The sequence below is a fragment of the Xylocopa sonorina genome, unplaced genomic scaffold (genome assembly GCF_050948175.1).
Source record: "Xylocopa sonorina isolate GNS202 unplaced genomic scaffold, iyXylSono1_principal scaffold0014, whole genome shotgun sequence".
In the NCBI taxonomy this organism is placed as follows: Eukaryota; Metazoa; Arthropoda; class Insecta; order Hymenoptera; family Apidae; genus Xylocopa; species Xylocopa sonorina.
This window is the reverse complement of record NW_027490090.1, coordinates 1,165,617-1,182,182: the sequence shown is the minus strand read 5'-3', so window position 1 is coordinate 1,182,182 and position 16,566 is coordinate 1,165,617. Positions and strand designations below refer to the sequence as shown.

At 35.3% G+C, this 16,566-nt stretch overlaps 2 protein-coding genes across 2 annotated transcripts in view; both read left to right on the top strand.

Moving 5' to 3' along the window:
• The window catches only part of LOC143431679 (protein masquerade-like), a 360,601-nt gene that overhangs the window by 45,728 nt on the left and 298,307 nt on the right, over positions 1–16,566 (top strand). The gene's annotated exons all lie outside the window — the stretch shown is intronic.
• The window catches only part of LOC143431702 (uncharacterized), a 245,147-nt gene that overhangs the window by 28,788 nt on the left and 199,793 nt on the right, over positions 1–16,566 (top strand). The window contains exon 2 of the mRNA XM_076908641.1: positions 14,450–14,597. Within this exon, the coding sequence (XP_076764756.1) occupies positions 14,450–14,597 (148 nt within the window). The remainder of the gene's footprint in view (positions 1–14,449; positions 14,598–16,566) is intronic.

Genomic DNA, 16,566 nt, shown 5'->3' with positions numbered 1-16,566 from the left:
GCATTGTTCGACCGGAAGTGGATTACCACGCTGAGGGCGCTTCTGATACTCCCATCCTCGATCAATTGTTTGTCGAGCATTAGTCTGATCGATGTTTATTCGTCGAGCAGCTGGAAAAAATGACGCCAGACCGCGGTTATCGATGGCTCACCATTTTATTTACCAATTTCAAACATTACTTTTCGTCCAACCACCTGCATTATCGAAGAAAAGTTTATTTTAAAAACCATTATTCCTGTTATTGCGCGAGACTTAAATTCTTAGATGTTAGAGACTTAAACGCTACTTTCTCTGATTTTTCTTTGAGACTTAAATTGCTATTTTCTCAAAAGTTAGAGACTTAAAAGCTTTTTTCTCAGATTTTTCTTTGAGACTTAAAAGCTTTTTTCTCAGATTTTTCTTTGAGACTTAAATTCCTATTTTCTCAAAATTTAGAGATTTAAAAGTTATTTTCTCAGATTTTTCTTTGATACGATTATTTGTGTCTTCTTAGATTTTTCTTTGAGACTTAAATTGCTATTTTCTCAAAAGTTAGAGACTTAAAAGCTTTTTTCTCAGATTTTTCTTTGAGACTTAAATTGCTATTTTCTCAGATTTTTCTTTGAGACTGAAATTGCTATTTTCTCAGATTTTTCTTTGAGACTTAAATTGCTATTTCCTTAAAAGTTAGAAACTTAAAAGTTATTTTCTCAGATTTTTCTTTGAGACTTAAATTCCTATTTTCTTAAAAGTTAGAGACTTCAAAGTTATTATCTTAGATTTAAAAGTTTTTTTCTTAGATTTTTCTTTGAGACTTAATTGCTATTTTCTCAGAAATTACGGACTTAAAAGTTATTCTCTCAGATTTTTCTTTGAGACTTAAATTCCTATTTTCTTAAAAGTTAGAGACTTCAAAGTTATTATCTTAGATTTAAAAGTTTTTTTCTTAGATTTTTCTTTGAGACTTAATTGCTATTTTCTCAGAAATTACGGACTTAAAAGTTATTCTCTCAGATTTTTCTTTGAGACTTAAATTCCTATTTTCTTAAAAGTTAGAGACTTAAGTTGCTATTTTCTCAGATTCTTTTTTGAGACTTAAATTGCTATTTTCTCAAAAGTTAGAGGCTTCAAAGATATTTTCTCAGATTTTTCTTTGAGACTTAAATTGCTATTTTCTCAAAAGTTAGAGGCTTCAAAGTTATTTTCTCAGATTTTTTTGATACGATTATTATTTGTTTTCTCAGATTTTTCTTTGAGACTTAAATTGCTATTTTCTCAGATTTTTCAAACCCTCTGGAAGGCTTAAAAAACTTTTTGAACCTCCCAGAAAGGGAGGGACTTTAAATTAAAAAAATTTCTAAGCTCTCAGCGACATATCAAGAAAAAATTGGAAGCCCAAAACTTTAAATTTGTCAGAAACGAATTTACAAAAATGAGAACCCCAAGCAAACAAATTTCTAAGCTCTAAGAAACTTCTGAAGAAAACAACTCAAGAAAACTGAGAATCCCAAGCGTTAAAATTATTTGAACTCTCTCAAAGCAGATCTAGAAATTTTTTTTAAAACACTCTGTATAAATAAATCCCCAAAAATCGAATTTCGTAAACTTAATTCTTCTAAGATCGCGTTTACAATATTTTCACGTGCAAAAAATGATCGATAAAAATCGAAAACTGAGAAACCCAAGCATTAAAATTGTTTTGACCCTCTCAAAGCAAATCTACAATTTTTTTTTCAAAACACCCTATATAAATAAATCCTCAAAAATAGAATCTTTTAAAAAACATAATTCTTCTATGAATACATTTACAACATTTTCATGTGCAAAAAATGATCGATAAAAATCGAAAACTGAGAAACCCAAGCGTTAAAATTATTTGAACTCTCTCAAAGCAGATCTACAATTTTTTTTTTAAAACACTATACAAATAAATCCCCAAAAACAGAATGTTGCAAACTTAATTCTTCTAAAAACGTGTTTAAAATATTTTCACGTGCAAAAAAAAAATCGAAAAATATCGCTGTCGAAACATAAAAAAATAAACCAGCACTTGCTGATTTCATATTCGAAATAATTCCCCAGGAAAAGCGTGAAACACGCTCTCAGTTGTTTTATCTGAAGCGAAACGCGGATCCATTAATTGACTAAATCCCCAAAAACAGAATGTTGCATACTTAATTCTTCTAAGAACACATTTACAATATTTTGCTCGACAAATATCGCTGTCGAAACATAAAAAATAAACCAGCACTTTCTGATTTCATATTCGAAGTGGTTTTTTGTTTAGCTCCTCAGGAACGAATGCAGAAAACTGAGAACCCTAAGCAAACAAATTTCTAAGCTCTAAGAAACTTCTGAAGAAAACAACTCAAGAAAACTGAGAATTCCAAACATTAAAATTGTTTTGAGACCCTCTCAAAGCAAATCTACAATTTTTTTTTTAAGAAAATCCCCAAAAACAGAATGTTGCAAACTTAATTCTTCTAAAAACGTGTTTAAAATATTTTCACGTGCAAAAAAAGATCGAAAAATATCGCTGTCGAAATGTAAAAAAATAAACCAGTACTTTCTGATTTCATATTCGAAGTGGTTTTTTGTTTAGCTCCTCAGGAACGAATGTAGAAAACTGAGAACCCTAAGCAAACAAATTTCTAAGCTCTAAGAAACTTCTGAAGAAAACAACTCAAGAAAACTGAGAATTCCAAACATTAAAATTGTTTTGAGGCCCTCTCAAAGCAAATCTACAATTTTTTTTTTAAGAAAATACCCAAAAACAGAATGTTGCAAACTTAATTCTTCTAAAAACGTGTTTAAAATATTTTCACGTGCAAAAAAAGATCGAAAAATATCGACCAGCACTTTCTGATTTCATATTGGAAATAATTCCCCAGGAAAAGCGTGAAACACGCTCTCAGTTGTTTTGTCTGAAGCGAAACGCGGATCCATTAATTGACTTGGCTTCTGCAAATCCGTAGCCATTCAGTATTTATGCGCGTCTTCGCCTTAAGCTTTCGCTCGTTCGCGTTTTATTTACGAGTCCGCACTGCCGTCGCAGATTACGAAACGCGAGGGCAACGAGTAAACTTTACGATATACCTTGTGTCATTCTTCGTGCTTCCTCGAAGCCAGTTTCGCGAACAAACGCGCGGAACTGGGGCGGACGGCTGCAGCGGACAAAACTTTCATTCAGAACCGGTTGCTCGCCCAGCGGAATCAGCATTTTACGCGTAACGCGAGCGTATTCGCGTTTCACCAGCCGCTGTCGGTTTTTAATCGAAGGAGAATTTAATTGGATCGCGTTGTTGCGTCCCTGTTTTGCGCCTTCGCTGCTCTGCTCTTTCGAATCACGGAATTAACGTTGCTTTTTAAACGCCTCGATGCAGCGAGCCTGAGGATTGGTTGAAAAGTTTTGCGAATATTTATTCTTCATTTTAATAAATTCGAGATATATTTTGTGTAGTTTTTTTTTTTTTTTTATTTGAGCTATATTTTGGGCAGAAACGTTCCATTGTGGTTTTTTATTTTTTTGTTTTCATATCAGGATTTTTTCTTTCAACACTGTAGTTTTTCATTTTTTTTTTCAACGCTGTACTTTTTTATTTTGAAATTATTTTAAAGTTTGAAATTTCAAGTTTGATGCTTCAAATCTCAAGTCTGAAGTTTAAAGCCTCAAGTCACAAGCTTGAAGTTAGAATTTTCAAGTTCGAAGCTTCAAATCTCAAGCTTCAAATTTAAAGCCTCCAATCTCAAGCTTGAAGTTGAAAATTTCAAGTTTGAAGCTTCAAATCTTAAGTTTCAAGTATGAAGCCTCCAATCTCAAGCTTCAAGTTTGAAATTTCAAGTTTAAAGCTTCAAATCTCAAGTCTGAAGTTCGAAGCTTCGAGTCTCAAGCTTGAAGTTTCAAATTTCAAGTTAGAAGCTTCAAATATCAAGTTTCAAGTTCAAAGTCTCAAGTCTCAAGCTTCAAGTTTGAAGTTTCAAGTTTGAAGCCTTAATCTCAAGCTAGAAAGTTAAAGATTTAAGTTTGAAATTTCAAGTTCGAAGCTTCAAATCTCAAGCTTCAAATTTAAAGTCTCCAATCTCAAGTTTGAAGTTGAAAATTTCAAGTTAGAAGCTTCAAATATCAAGTTTCAAGTTCAAAGTCTCAAGTCTCAAGCTTGAAGTTTGAAATTTCAAGTTTGAAGCCTTAATCTCAAGCTTGAGAGTTGAAGCTTTAAGTTTGAATTCTCAAGTTCGAAGCTTCAAATCTCAAGTCTGAAGTTCAAAGCCTCGAGTCACAAGCTTGAAGTTAGAATTTTCAAGTTCGAAGCTTCAAATCTCAAGTTTCAAATTTAAAGCCTCCAATCTCAAGCTTGAAGTTGAAAATTTCAAGTTTGAAGCTTCAAATCTCAAATTTCAAGTATGAAGCCTCCAATCTCAAGCTTCAAGTTTGAAATTTCAAGTTTTGAAGCTTCAAATCTCAAGTTTCAAATATGAAGCCTCCAATCTCAAGCTTCAAGTTTGAAATTTCAAGTTTGAAGCTTCAAATCTCAAGCTTCAAGTTCAAAGCTTCGAGTCTCAAGCTTGAAATTTCAAATTTCAAGTTAGAAGCTTCAAATATCAAGTTTCAAGTTCAAAGTGTCAAGTCTCAAGCTTCAAGTTTGAAGTTTCAAGTTTGAAGCCTTAATCTCAAGCTTGAGAGTTAAAGATTTAAGTTTGAAATTTCGAGTTTGATGCTTCAAATCTCAAGTCTGAAGTTTAAAGCTTCGAGTCTCAAGCTTGAAGTTAGAATTTTCAAGTTCGAAGCTTCAAATCTCAAGCTTCAAATTTAAAGCCTCCAATCTCAAGCTTGAAGTTGAAAATTTCAAGTTTGAAGCTTCAAATCTCAAATTTCAAGTATGAAGCCTCCAATCTCAAGCTTCAAGTTTGAAATTTCAAGTTTTGAAGCTTCAAATCTCAAGTTTCAAATATGAAGCCTCCAATCTCAAGCTTCAAGTTTGAAATTTCAAGTTTGAAGCTTCAAATCTCAAGCTTCAAGTTCAAAGCTTCGAGTCTCAAGCTTGAAGTTTCAAATTTCAAGTTAGAAGCTTCAAATCTCAAGCTTCAAGTTAAAAGCCTCAAGTTTCAAGCTTGAAGTTTGAAGTTTCAAGTTTGAAGCCTTAATCTCAAGCTAGAAAATTAAAGATTTAAGTTTGAAATTTCAAGTTTTATGCTTCAAATCTCAAGTCTGAAGTTTGAAGCTTCGATTCTCAAGCTTGAAGGTTGAAATTTCAAGCTTGAAGCACCAAATCTCAAGTTTCAAGTTCGAAGCCTCACGTCTCAAGCTTGAAGGTTGAAGCTTCAAGTTAGAAATTTCAAGTTTGAAGCTTCAAATCTCAAGCTTCAAGTTAAAAGCCTCAAGTCTCAAGCTTGAAGTTTCAAATTTCAAGTTAGAAGCTTCAAATATCAAGTTTCAAGTTCAAAGCCTCCAGTCTCAAGCTTGAAGTTTCAAATGTCGAGTACCAAAACTCTGAGCGATAGTATTTCTTATTTTATTTTTTTCAACGCTGTAGTTTTTTATTTTTTCTTTTCTACGCTGTAGTTTTTTATTTTATTTTTTTCAACGCTGTAGTTTTTTTTTCAACGCTGTAATTTTTTTTCTACACTATAGTTTTTTATTTTATTCTTTTCAACGCTGTAGTTTTTTATTTTATTTTGTTTTTTATTTGTTTAGATCAGGATTCAACGTTTATAAAAGCTGGCCATAAATTTCTACTTTGTTGGTTGCGAAGAGTTGGTCTTCACGGTTATACAATTTAAAATTTCCCGCCGTAAATGTTCGAAAAAGTTACTGGCGCAGCTCTTTTCTTGTACTTTAAACTTCTTAACGAAAGAGTGGTGCATCGCTGGAGGATAGTTTCGCAGGTTGCGCAATTTAGAACGTTGGATGTACAAAAGAATTTCATGAGACTTTGAAACTTCCTTCGAAACGGTCAGACTGTTTACTGTGCTCCTTTCGAAGGAACTTGGTCGTCTGTAACTTGTCATATCGCTAGTAGAGTCAGAAAAATCTGTTATAAAGATGATAGAGTCTAGCATAAGAGTCAGAAGCATCGCAAATACCATTAAGAACCACGCGAATTTGTACCAGCAACGTTGAAGCAGCTTCGAAGAAGCTTAAATCTTGCAATTCTCTTCAGAGAAACCATACAGTAGCGTTCTTGACGAACTTGGAAACTTACAATTCTCTACAAAGCTTAAACCTTGCAATTCTTTGCAAAAAGAAAGCTTAAATCTTACAATTCTCCTTCAGAATGCTTGAATGCTTGAAGAACTTAGAATTTTGCAATTCCTTTCAAAGCTGCAATCTTGCAATTTCCCTTCAAAGCTGCCTCAAATGTGTTTATAGGACAATTAAATAAGTAATAAGTAAAGAGAATAAATTGAATTCGTGTAATTTGGAAGAAAATCTCTTATAAAGATGGCAGAGTCTAGCGTAAGGGTCAGAAGCATTAGAAAAGCTATGAAGAATCACGCGAATTTGAACCTTATGTTGGTCGAAGTGAGAGAAACTAATTCTAGGATCAATATGGCCACCATTTGCGAGATTTCTGCGTTCAAAATGATTTTCCACAGCTCACTCGTGTTGGAGATTGTTTGGCAATGGTGAAAATGGGTTTATAGGACAATTAAATAAATTTAATTCGTGTAATTCGAAAAAAATCTGCTATAAAGATCATTGAGACTCGAAGCGTTAAACTTCAAACTTGAGATTTGAAGCTTCAAGCTTCAGACTTGAGGCTTTGAACTTGTAGCTTGAGATTTGAAGCTTCAAACTTGAAATTTCAAACTTAAAGCTTGAGATCTGAGGCTTTAAACTTGAAACTTGAGATTTGAACCTTCAAATTTGAAATTTCTAGATCGAAACTTCAACTCTGAAGCTTGAAACTTGAGTCTTCAGCCATCAAGTTTTAGACTTGCAGCTTTAATTCCCGAAGCTTCAGCTTTCAAGCTTGAGACTTGAGGCATTAAACTTGAAGCTTGAGATTTGAAGCTAGAAACTTGAAATTTCTAACTTGAAGCTTTAACTCTCGAGCTTGATATTTGAAGCTTTAAACTTGAAACTTGAGATTTGGAGCCTCAAGCTTGACCTTTCAACCTTCAAGGTTGAGACTTGAGGCTTTAAACTTGAAACTTGAGATTTGAAGCTTTTGACAATGGTAAAAATGTGTTTATAGGACAATTAAATAAGGAATGAGTAAAGAAAATAAATTAAATTCGTATAATTCGAAGAAAAATCTGTTATAAAAATCGTAGAGTCTAGTATAAGGGTCAGAAGTATTAGAAAATGTATTAAGAATCACGCGAATTTGAACCTTATGTTGGTCGAGGTGAGAGAAACTAATTCTAGGTTTAATATGGCCACCATTTTCCAGATTTTTGCGTTCTAATTCGTTTCAGAGATTGTTCGAAGACAGTAAAGACATGTTTCTAGCTAAATTAAATAAGAACTTAATAAATACGAGCCTTATAATTTGTAAATGCTATCGATACAAAGAAATTGAATTCTCTGAATCAATAATTTGTTACTAAACATATTTCTCAATATTTACTGCGTTCTATATTAAACATTCTCTAGTTTCTAACGCAGACATTATAGTAAATCGATCCAAGAAATATAGCTATTTCGAAAAATATAGCTAAAACAAAAAAATAAAATAAAGAAGTAATTTCATATTTTCGAAACGAAACGAATTTTGTTTATTATTTCTTTTATTTTTTTATTGATTGAACGTGGTCCCAACTGAGGAATTAAAAGTGAGAATGGTGTCTGCTAAGAAATTTAATTTTCTAAATCAATAATAAACTAATAAACATATTTTTCACTGTCTATTGCATTCTCTGTTAAACATTCTCTGAATTCTGGCGTGAAAATTACAGTAAATCGTAGTCCAAAAAATGTAGGTAAACAGAAAAAGATAAAATAAAATAAAATAAAGAAGAAATTTCATATTTTTGAAATGGAAGGAATATTTTTCTTTGGTCGTTCGATTGAACTTGGTTCAGGTTGAGGAATTAAAAGGAGGATGGTGTCTGCCAAGGAGAAACGGATCGACGAATGAAAAGTAACGGCGCATTAACGAACTGAACGAGGCACAGAGGGTTAATATTCGAAATTTCACGCGAGCCTTTCCCCCGTCCGATTGCATCTAAGCATAATGAGCTACTGCAATTGCCTTCTCCAGCAAAACGGTAATCCACAGCCGCTTTGAATGCCCTCGTTACCAGCCTGTATAGCCAGCCTCCTCTTAAACACGGAATTTCCTACCAATTCGACGATACGCGATTTCAAACTCACTTCCGGATTGTGGTCACGGCAATGGCGACAATAGAAATATCGACGATTTAAACTCTGCTCCTCGTGAACGCGAGAGAGCTCGTTTCGATCTCGTTCAGCACTCTTCAAACGCGCAAACAACGACTCAGATCTCTATTTTTTTTTGTTCATTTGCAAAAGAAGTGGAGAAACGAGGGTTTGAACCTGTGCTTATCAAGACAATTTCTTTATATTTTTGTCATATCTATTTTTCAGAATTATTATCTTTGATTTATATTTGTTTTCTTTGATTATTCTTTATTTAAGTTTCCTTTAAAATGGATTTGAACGTGTAAAATTTGGCAAATGGTGGCCATGTTGAATTAGAATTAATTTCTTTCAATTCGACCGACGTAAGGTTCAAATTCGAGTGATTCTTCATAGTTTTTATCATTCTTCTGACCCTTATGTTAGATTCTACGATCTTTATAACAGATTTTTCTTCGAATTATATGAATTAAATTTATTTTCTTTACTTATTCCTTATTTAATTGTCCTGTATACACATTTTTACCATTGTCAAAAGCAGCAAATCTCAAGTATCAAGTCTAAAGCCTCACGTCTCAAGCTTGAAGTTTGAAATTTCAAGTTTGAAGCCTTAAATTTTAAGCTTGAAGTTTGAAATCTTAAGTTTAGAGCCTCACGTCTCAAGCTTGAAGTTTGAAATTTGAAGTTCGAAGCCTTAAATTTCAAGCTTGAAGTTTGAAATTTTAAGTTTCAAGCTTCAAATCTCAAGCTTGATAGTTGAAGCTCCAAATCTCTCAAGTTTCAATATTGAATCCTCAAGTTTGGAGCTTCTTTTTTTATTGATTAAAATATGCACGACGGCTATGACCGTCATTTGCGTATACGCATCGCCAAGAATCCGACGGCTATGACCGTCATTTGCGTACAGATCGCCAAGAATCTGACGACTATAACCGTCATTTGCGTATACGCATCGCCAAGAATCCGACGGCTATGACCGTCATTTGCGTACAGATCGCCAAGAATCTGACGGCTATAACCGTCATTTGCGTATACGCGTCGCCAAGAATCTGACGACTATAACCGTCATTTGCGTATACGCATCGCCACGAATCCGACGGCTATGACCGTCATTTGCGTACAGAGTGTTAACGAATGAAAATTTTTACTTCGAACCAACCAGAAATTACCAGCGTAATATAAATACTCGGCCAGCGTATAAAATGCTCGATGTTGCCTTTTCGCGACGATCGTTACGGAATAAAAACGTATCGAAAGCCACCCCCCAATGGTGGTATTCGCGGTATTTCCAGCTGAAATTCGAGAGTTTCGTTTGTTATGATCATACACGGTATATTTTTCCCTTAATATCGCGGCGGAAAAATTATTACCATTTTATCCGCGGTTATATTTGCTCTCGCCAATTTTATTCAAACATCCTCGGTTATTTCATGTTGGAAATGGCGTTGAAAAATGTGTTTTTACCAGTTAAAAAATTGCGTTCCCCCTCTTTTTCTCTTTTTTTACTCTTCTTTAACGCAGCATACGCGAAATCGAGCGATCGTCAGTTGCGAAATTTCTCCAATTCTTGAAAATTATTCAGTGATTTCTTCAGAAATGATTTAAGAAGAGTAAGAAATCATAAATATTAGAAATTTTCGCTATCCATGGGATTGGACTGAAAACTGAAACTTCAAATTTAAAGCCTCAAGTCTCAAGCTTGAAGGTTGAAATTTCAAGTTTGGAGCTTCAAATCTCAAGCTTCAAGTCTCAAGCTTGAAAGTTAAAGCTTCAAGTCTCAAGCTTGAAAGTTAAAGCTTCAAGTCTCAAGCTTGAAGGTTGAAATTTCAAGTTTGGAGCTTCAAATCTCAAGCTTCAAGTTTCAAGCTTGAAAGTTAAAGCTCCAAGTCTCAAGCTTGAAGGTTGAAATTTCAAGTTTCGAGCTTCAAATCTCAAGCTTCAAGCCTCAAGCTTGAAGGTTGAAATTTCAAGTTTGGAGCTTCAAATCTCAAGCTTCAAGTCTTAAACTTGAAAGTTAAGGATTCAAGTCTCAAGCTTGAAGGTTGAAATTTCAAGTTTGGAGCTTCAAATCTCAAGCTTGAAGGTTGAAATTTCAAGTTTGGAGCTTCAAGTCTCAAGCTTGAAAGTTAAAGCCTCAAGTCTCAAGCTTGAAGGTTGAAATTTCAAGTTTGGAGCTTCAAATCTCAAGCTTCAAGTCTCAAGCTTGAAAGTTAAAGCTTCAAGTCTCAAGCTTGAAAGTTAAAGCTTCAAGTCTCAAGCTTGAAGGTTGAAATTTCAAGTTTGGAGCTTCAAATCTCAAGCTTCAAGTTTCAAGCTTGAAAGTTAAAGCTCCAAGTCTCAAGCTTGAAGGTTGAAATTTCAAGTTTCGAGCTTCAAATCTCAAGCTTCAAGCCTCAAGCTTGAAGGTTGAAATTTCAAGTTTGGAGCTTCAAATCTCAAGCTTCAAGTCTTAAACTTGAAAGTTAAGGATTCAAGTCTCAAGCTTGAAGGTTGAAATTTCAAGTTTGGAGCTTCAAATCTCAAGCTTGAAGGTTGAAATTTCAAGTTTGGAGCTTCAAGTCTCAAGCTTGAAAGTTAAAGCTTCAAGTCTCAAGCTTGATGGTTGAAATTTCAAGTTTGGAGCTTCAAGTCTCAAGCTTGAAGGTTGAAATTTCAAGAAAACAAATCAGGACAAGTACTAAGACCCAAATATTCAAAATTTTCGTACCCAACAGCGATTTAAGATCAATGGAAGTCCTGAGCTTGAAAAGTTTTGAAATTTTCCCTCAAAAAATGCATTTTCACCATTTAAAAAGAACGTGGAGGCCCCAAAATTCGAAATTGTCGCCACCAGGAGCGAATCAAGATAAACGAGAGCCCTCTGCTTGAAAAGATTTTAAATTTCCCCCCAAAAAATGCATTTTTTCATTTAAAAAATAGCCTCTCTTCCCACTCTTCCCCTCTTTCAGCCTTCTCTGAAAGAGCATACACGATCGAGCGATCGTCAGCAGCGAAACTTCTCCAATTTTCGCGAGTTATTCAGCGATCTGTCCCCGCTGAATACGAAACGGGCGAATTAAGGGTTGGCTGAGGGGAATCCGTTTCGAAAATAGTATGAAAACGAACCAAGTTAAAGATCCTCGCGTAGGCGCGCGTTGGTCTCGCGAATTCAAAGTTAATCCATCCCTCGCGATCATCGGAAGTGGAAGTTCTTTGGGAGGGAGGGGGGTTGGAACTAAGAAGATTATCCATAATTTATGTATGAAGGTAAAACAAAGAGTGGACTGCTGGTGGGACTGTATAATTTCAGGTATCGTCGCTCAGAGTTTTGCTATCTCGTTAATTCTTCCTCCAACGAGTTCCAGCTGCTCTGTTTTAACGACTGCGAGGTCCAGAATGTAGATACGATATGTAAAAATCTGTTATAAAGATGATAGAGTCCAGCATAAGGGTCAGAAGCATTAGAAAAGCTATTAAGAATCACGCGAATTTGAACCTTATGTTGGTCGAAGTGAGAGAAACTAATTCTAGGCTCAATATGGCTGCTATTTACTAAATTTTTGCGTCCAAATCCATTCTACAGAAAACGTAAATAAGAAATAAGTAAAGAAAATAAATTTAATTCGTGTAATTCGAAAAAAAATCTGTTATAAAGATCATCGAGATTCGAAGCTTTAAACTTCAGACTCGAGATTTAAAGCTTCAAAGTTGAAGTTTCTGACTTGAAGCTTCAACTCTCAAGCTTCAGATTTAAGGCTTTCAACTTGAAATTTCAAACTTCAAGCCTGAGACTTGAGGCTTTGAACTTGAAGCTTGAGATTTAAAGCTTCTAACTTGAAATTTGAAACTTCAAACTTGAGACGTAAGACTTCGAACTTGAAACTTGAGATTTGGAGCTTCAAGCTTGAAATTTCAACCTTCAAGCTTGAGACTCGAAGCTTTAAACTTCAGACTTGAGGTTTTAAGCTTGAAACTAGAAATTTCAAACTTCAAGCTGCAGACTTGAGGCTTTAAACTTGAATCTTGGGATTTGAAGCTTGAAACTTGAAATTTCTAACTTGAAGCTTCAACTCTCAAGCTTGAAAGTTGAGGCTTCAATCTTCAAGTTTTAGATTTTTATCTTTAATACTCGAAGCTTTAGCTTTCAAGCTTGAGACTTGAGGCTTTAAGCTTGAAGCTTGAGATTTGAAGCTTGAAACTTGAAATTTTTAACTTGAACCTTCAACTCTCAAGCTTGAAATTTAACGCTTCAAACTTGAAATTTCAAACTTCAAGCTTGAAACTTGAGGCTTTAAACTTGAAACTTGAGATTTGAAGCTTTTGTCAATGGTGAAAATGTGTTTATAGGACAATTAAATAAGGAATAAGTAAAGAAAGTAAATTGAATTCGTATAATTCGAAGAAAAATCTCTCATAAAGATGGCAGAATCTAGCATAAGGGTCATAATCATCGCAAATACCATTAAGAATCACTCGAATTTGAACCTTACGACTGTCGAAGTGAAAGAAAATAATTCCACTTCAATATGGCGACGTTATTTACATAAACAAACCAAATATATACATATATACTGTTATTTCTAATATTTTAAATTAAATTATCGTCAATAAGCACTTATATACTCTTACTTCTAATATATTAAACTAAATTATCGTCAACAAATACCAAATCTAGGTTACTTTACGCTTCGTTACCACCAATTAGTACATAATAATCAATTTCTAAAGTGTCGTTTAATCCTGAAACGCAACACTAACCCTCTTAATACTTAAATACAGACAGAAGAGGCTAAAACACGAGACTTTAATAACAGTCTACGCTCCTGCAGAGAGTTCCTCGAGGCTGCACGATGTTTTATACAGGGTGTAACGATGGACAATTATGATACTGGAATACGTTGTATACTATAGTTAGTAATGATATATAATTTGTCGCGGCGGCACCTGTAAGCACCCCTTAATATTGGCCTGATTGATGTTAGAGTAATTACTGGCGAGCACGTTCAGCGAACGGAAATTGGAGGTGCGTCTAATTACTCCCTCAATGCGCCTCCTCCTCTTCTCTAATTGCTGCGAATAATAAGAGTTTCCGTGGTCATTTGATAATTAAATAAGTCCCACGTGAGTCGTTGCTGAAATTGGGACCCCATCGACGCGACTGAAGCAGTTTTTTCGAGTTTCGATTACGTAAATTTTCGAATCTTGCCCTTAAAAATTAATAATTGCCAATATGTCAGCCTATAAATAAATTAATTATTGAAATTTCAGTAGAATAGAAACAAATTTTAATCTAAAATCGACGTAACTGCATAGTTTTTTCGAATTTCATTTACGTAAATTTTCGAATCTTGCCCTCAAAAATCAATAATTGCCAGTAATTGCCTATAAATTAACCAATTATCAATATTTTAATCTAAAATCGACGCTACTGCAGTCGTTTTTTTCGAGTTTCGATTACGTAAATTTTCGAATCTTGCCCTTAAAAATCAATAATTACCAATACGTCAGGCTCTAAATTAATGAATTATCAAAATTTTAACAGAACAGGAAGAAATTTTAATTCAAAGAAGAAATTTGCAACATTGCATTTTTAATTTCATATTGAATTAGAATTACATTCCTTCAGTGTCGATGAGGTAAGTTCTCGAATCTAGCCCTTAAAAATCAATAACTATCAACGTGTCAGGCTCTAAATTAATTAATTATCGAAATTTTAGTAGAATAGAAACAAATTTTAATTTAAAATCGACGTAACTGCAATAGTTTTTTCGAGTTTCATTTACGTAAATTTTCGAATCTTGCCCTCAAAAATCAATAATTGCCAATAATTGCCTATAAATTAACCAATTATCAAAATTTTAATCTATAATCGACGTGACTGAAGCAGTTTTTTTCGAGTTTCGATTACGCAAATTTTCGAATCTTGTCCTTAAAAATTAATAATTGCCAACGTATTCGAAATCAGGATTAATTATGGGACCAAATCACCATTGGTGGGCCCATAAAAACCTTCGAAAGGTCAGCTCGAATTCGACGACGCCATAAAATCGTCCATTAAACCAAGTTAGAGCCAATAAAACGATTGTATCACTGCTTTCCTCCCCCAAAGTCGCAACTCGAATCACGTTCGATGTTAAACCAGCTTCCGGTTACATTCTTCTGTTCCAGGCGATGAAGATGAGCAAAGTGGGCAACCAGACCAATTCGCAGGACCCACAGGCGGTGAACTCCCGCGTGTTCGTCGGGAATCTGAACACGTTTCAGTGCAGCAAGACGGACGTCGAGCGGATGTTTCAACGCTATGGACGTCTCGCTGGTGAGTAACAGCTGACCAGAGTCACTGACGATTTAAATGCCTCGCGAATTTAAATGCCTCGCGAATTTAAATTCCTTGCGAATTTAAATGCCTCGCGAATTTAAATGCCTCGCGAACTTAAATTCCTTGCGAACTGAAATGCCTCGCGAATTTCAATGCATCGCGAATTTGGATGCCTGGCGAATTTAAATACCTCGTGAGTTTAAATGCCTCGCGAATTTGAATGCCTCGCGAATTTAAATGCCTCGCGAACTGAAATGCGTCGCGAATTTAAATTCCTTGCGAATTTAAATGCCTCACGAATTGAAATGACTCGCCAATTTAAATTCCTCGTGAATTTCAATGCCTCGCGAATTTGAATGCTTCGCGAATTTCAATGCCTCACGAATTTGGATGCCTGGCGAATCTAAATGCCTCGAGAATTTCAATACCTCGCGAATTTCATTGCCTCGCGAATTTAAATGCCTCGCGAATTCAAATGCCTCGCGAATTTCAATGCCTCGCGAATTTAAATTCCTCGCGAATTTAAATGCCTCGCGAATTTAAATGCCTCGCGAAGTTAAATGCCTCGCGAATTTCAATGCCTCGCGAATTTGGATGCCTGGCGAATTTAAATGCCTCGCGAACTGAAATGCCTCGCGAACTGAAATTCCTCGCGAATTTAAATTCCTCGCGAACTTAAATTCCTCACGAATCTAAATGCCTCGAGAATTTCAATGCCTCGTGAATTTAAATGCCTCGCGAATTTCAATGCCTCGCGAATTCAAATGCCTCGCGAATTTAAATGCCTCGCGAGTTTAAATGCCTCGCGAATTTAAATGCCTCGCGAACTGAAATGCCTCGCGAAGTTAAATGCCTCGCGAATTTAAATGCCTCGCGAATTTAAATGCCTCGCGAATTTAAATGCCTCGCGAATTTCAATCCCTCGCGAATTTGGATGCCTGACGAATTTAAATGCCTCGCGAATTTCAATCCCTCGCGAATTTGGATGCCTGACGAATTTAAATGCCTCGCGAATTTCAATCCCTCGCGAATTTGGATGCCTGACGAATTTAAATGCCTCGCGAATTTAAATGCCTCGCGAATTTCAATACCTCGCGAATTTGAATGCTTCGCGAATCTAAATGCCTCGAGAATTTCAATGCCTCGCGAATTTAAATGCCTCGCGAATTTAAATTCCTTGCGAACTTAAATTCTTCACGAATCTAAATGCCTCGAGAATTTCAATGCCTCGCGAATTTAAATGCCTCGCGAATTTCAATGCCTCGCGAATTTAAATGCGTCGCGAATTTAAATGCCTCGAGAATTTCAATGCCTCGCGAATTTAAATGCCTCGCGAATTTGAATTCCTCGCCAATTTGAATTCCTCGCGAATTCAAATGCCTCGCGAACTGAAATGCGTCGCGAATTTAAATTCCTTGCGAATTTCAATGCCTCGCGAATTTAAATGCCTCGCGAATTTAAATGCCTCAGATTTTTTTATTTGTTACTTATTGTTTGTTTTATTTTTTATTTATTTTATTTGTAGTCTTGCGCTGACGCGTCGCGTCTCAGATTTTTTTTATTAGATACGAATAACTTTTCATCGATAATTTAAAAAAGAAGAAAGAAATATATCAGTTCCTTAATGCCTCGAGGATCAGTTTTGCGCTGACGCGTCGCGTCTCAGATTTTTTTTTATTATTATTATTATTCTTAATAAAACCCAGCTCGCAGTTTAACCGCGCAATCTACGATCATCCATTCTCTCTCTCTTTTTCTCTTTATATATTTTTTTTTCTTTTTTTTGGTGGAAGAATAGTTAGAAACCGAGCGTACCCGCGGAGATTCAAAGATCGCGGCACGGATAACAGGAAAAAAGCTCGTGGCGTAAAAAAGTTGCTGCTGGGCGGGAGACAAACAGCGGGGCGGAAATGGGATTCTCTCGATACCCGTTGCTAACCCAATTTGCGGCCTGATAGCTCCTTGA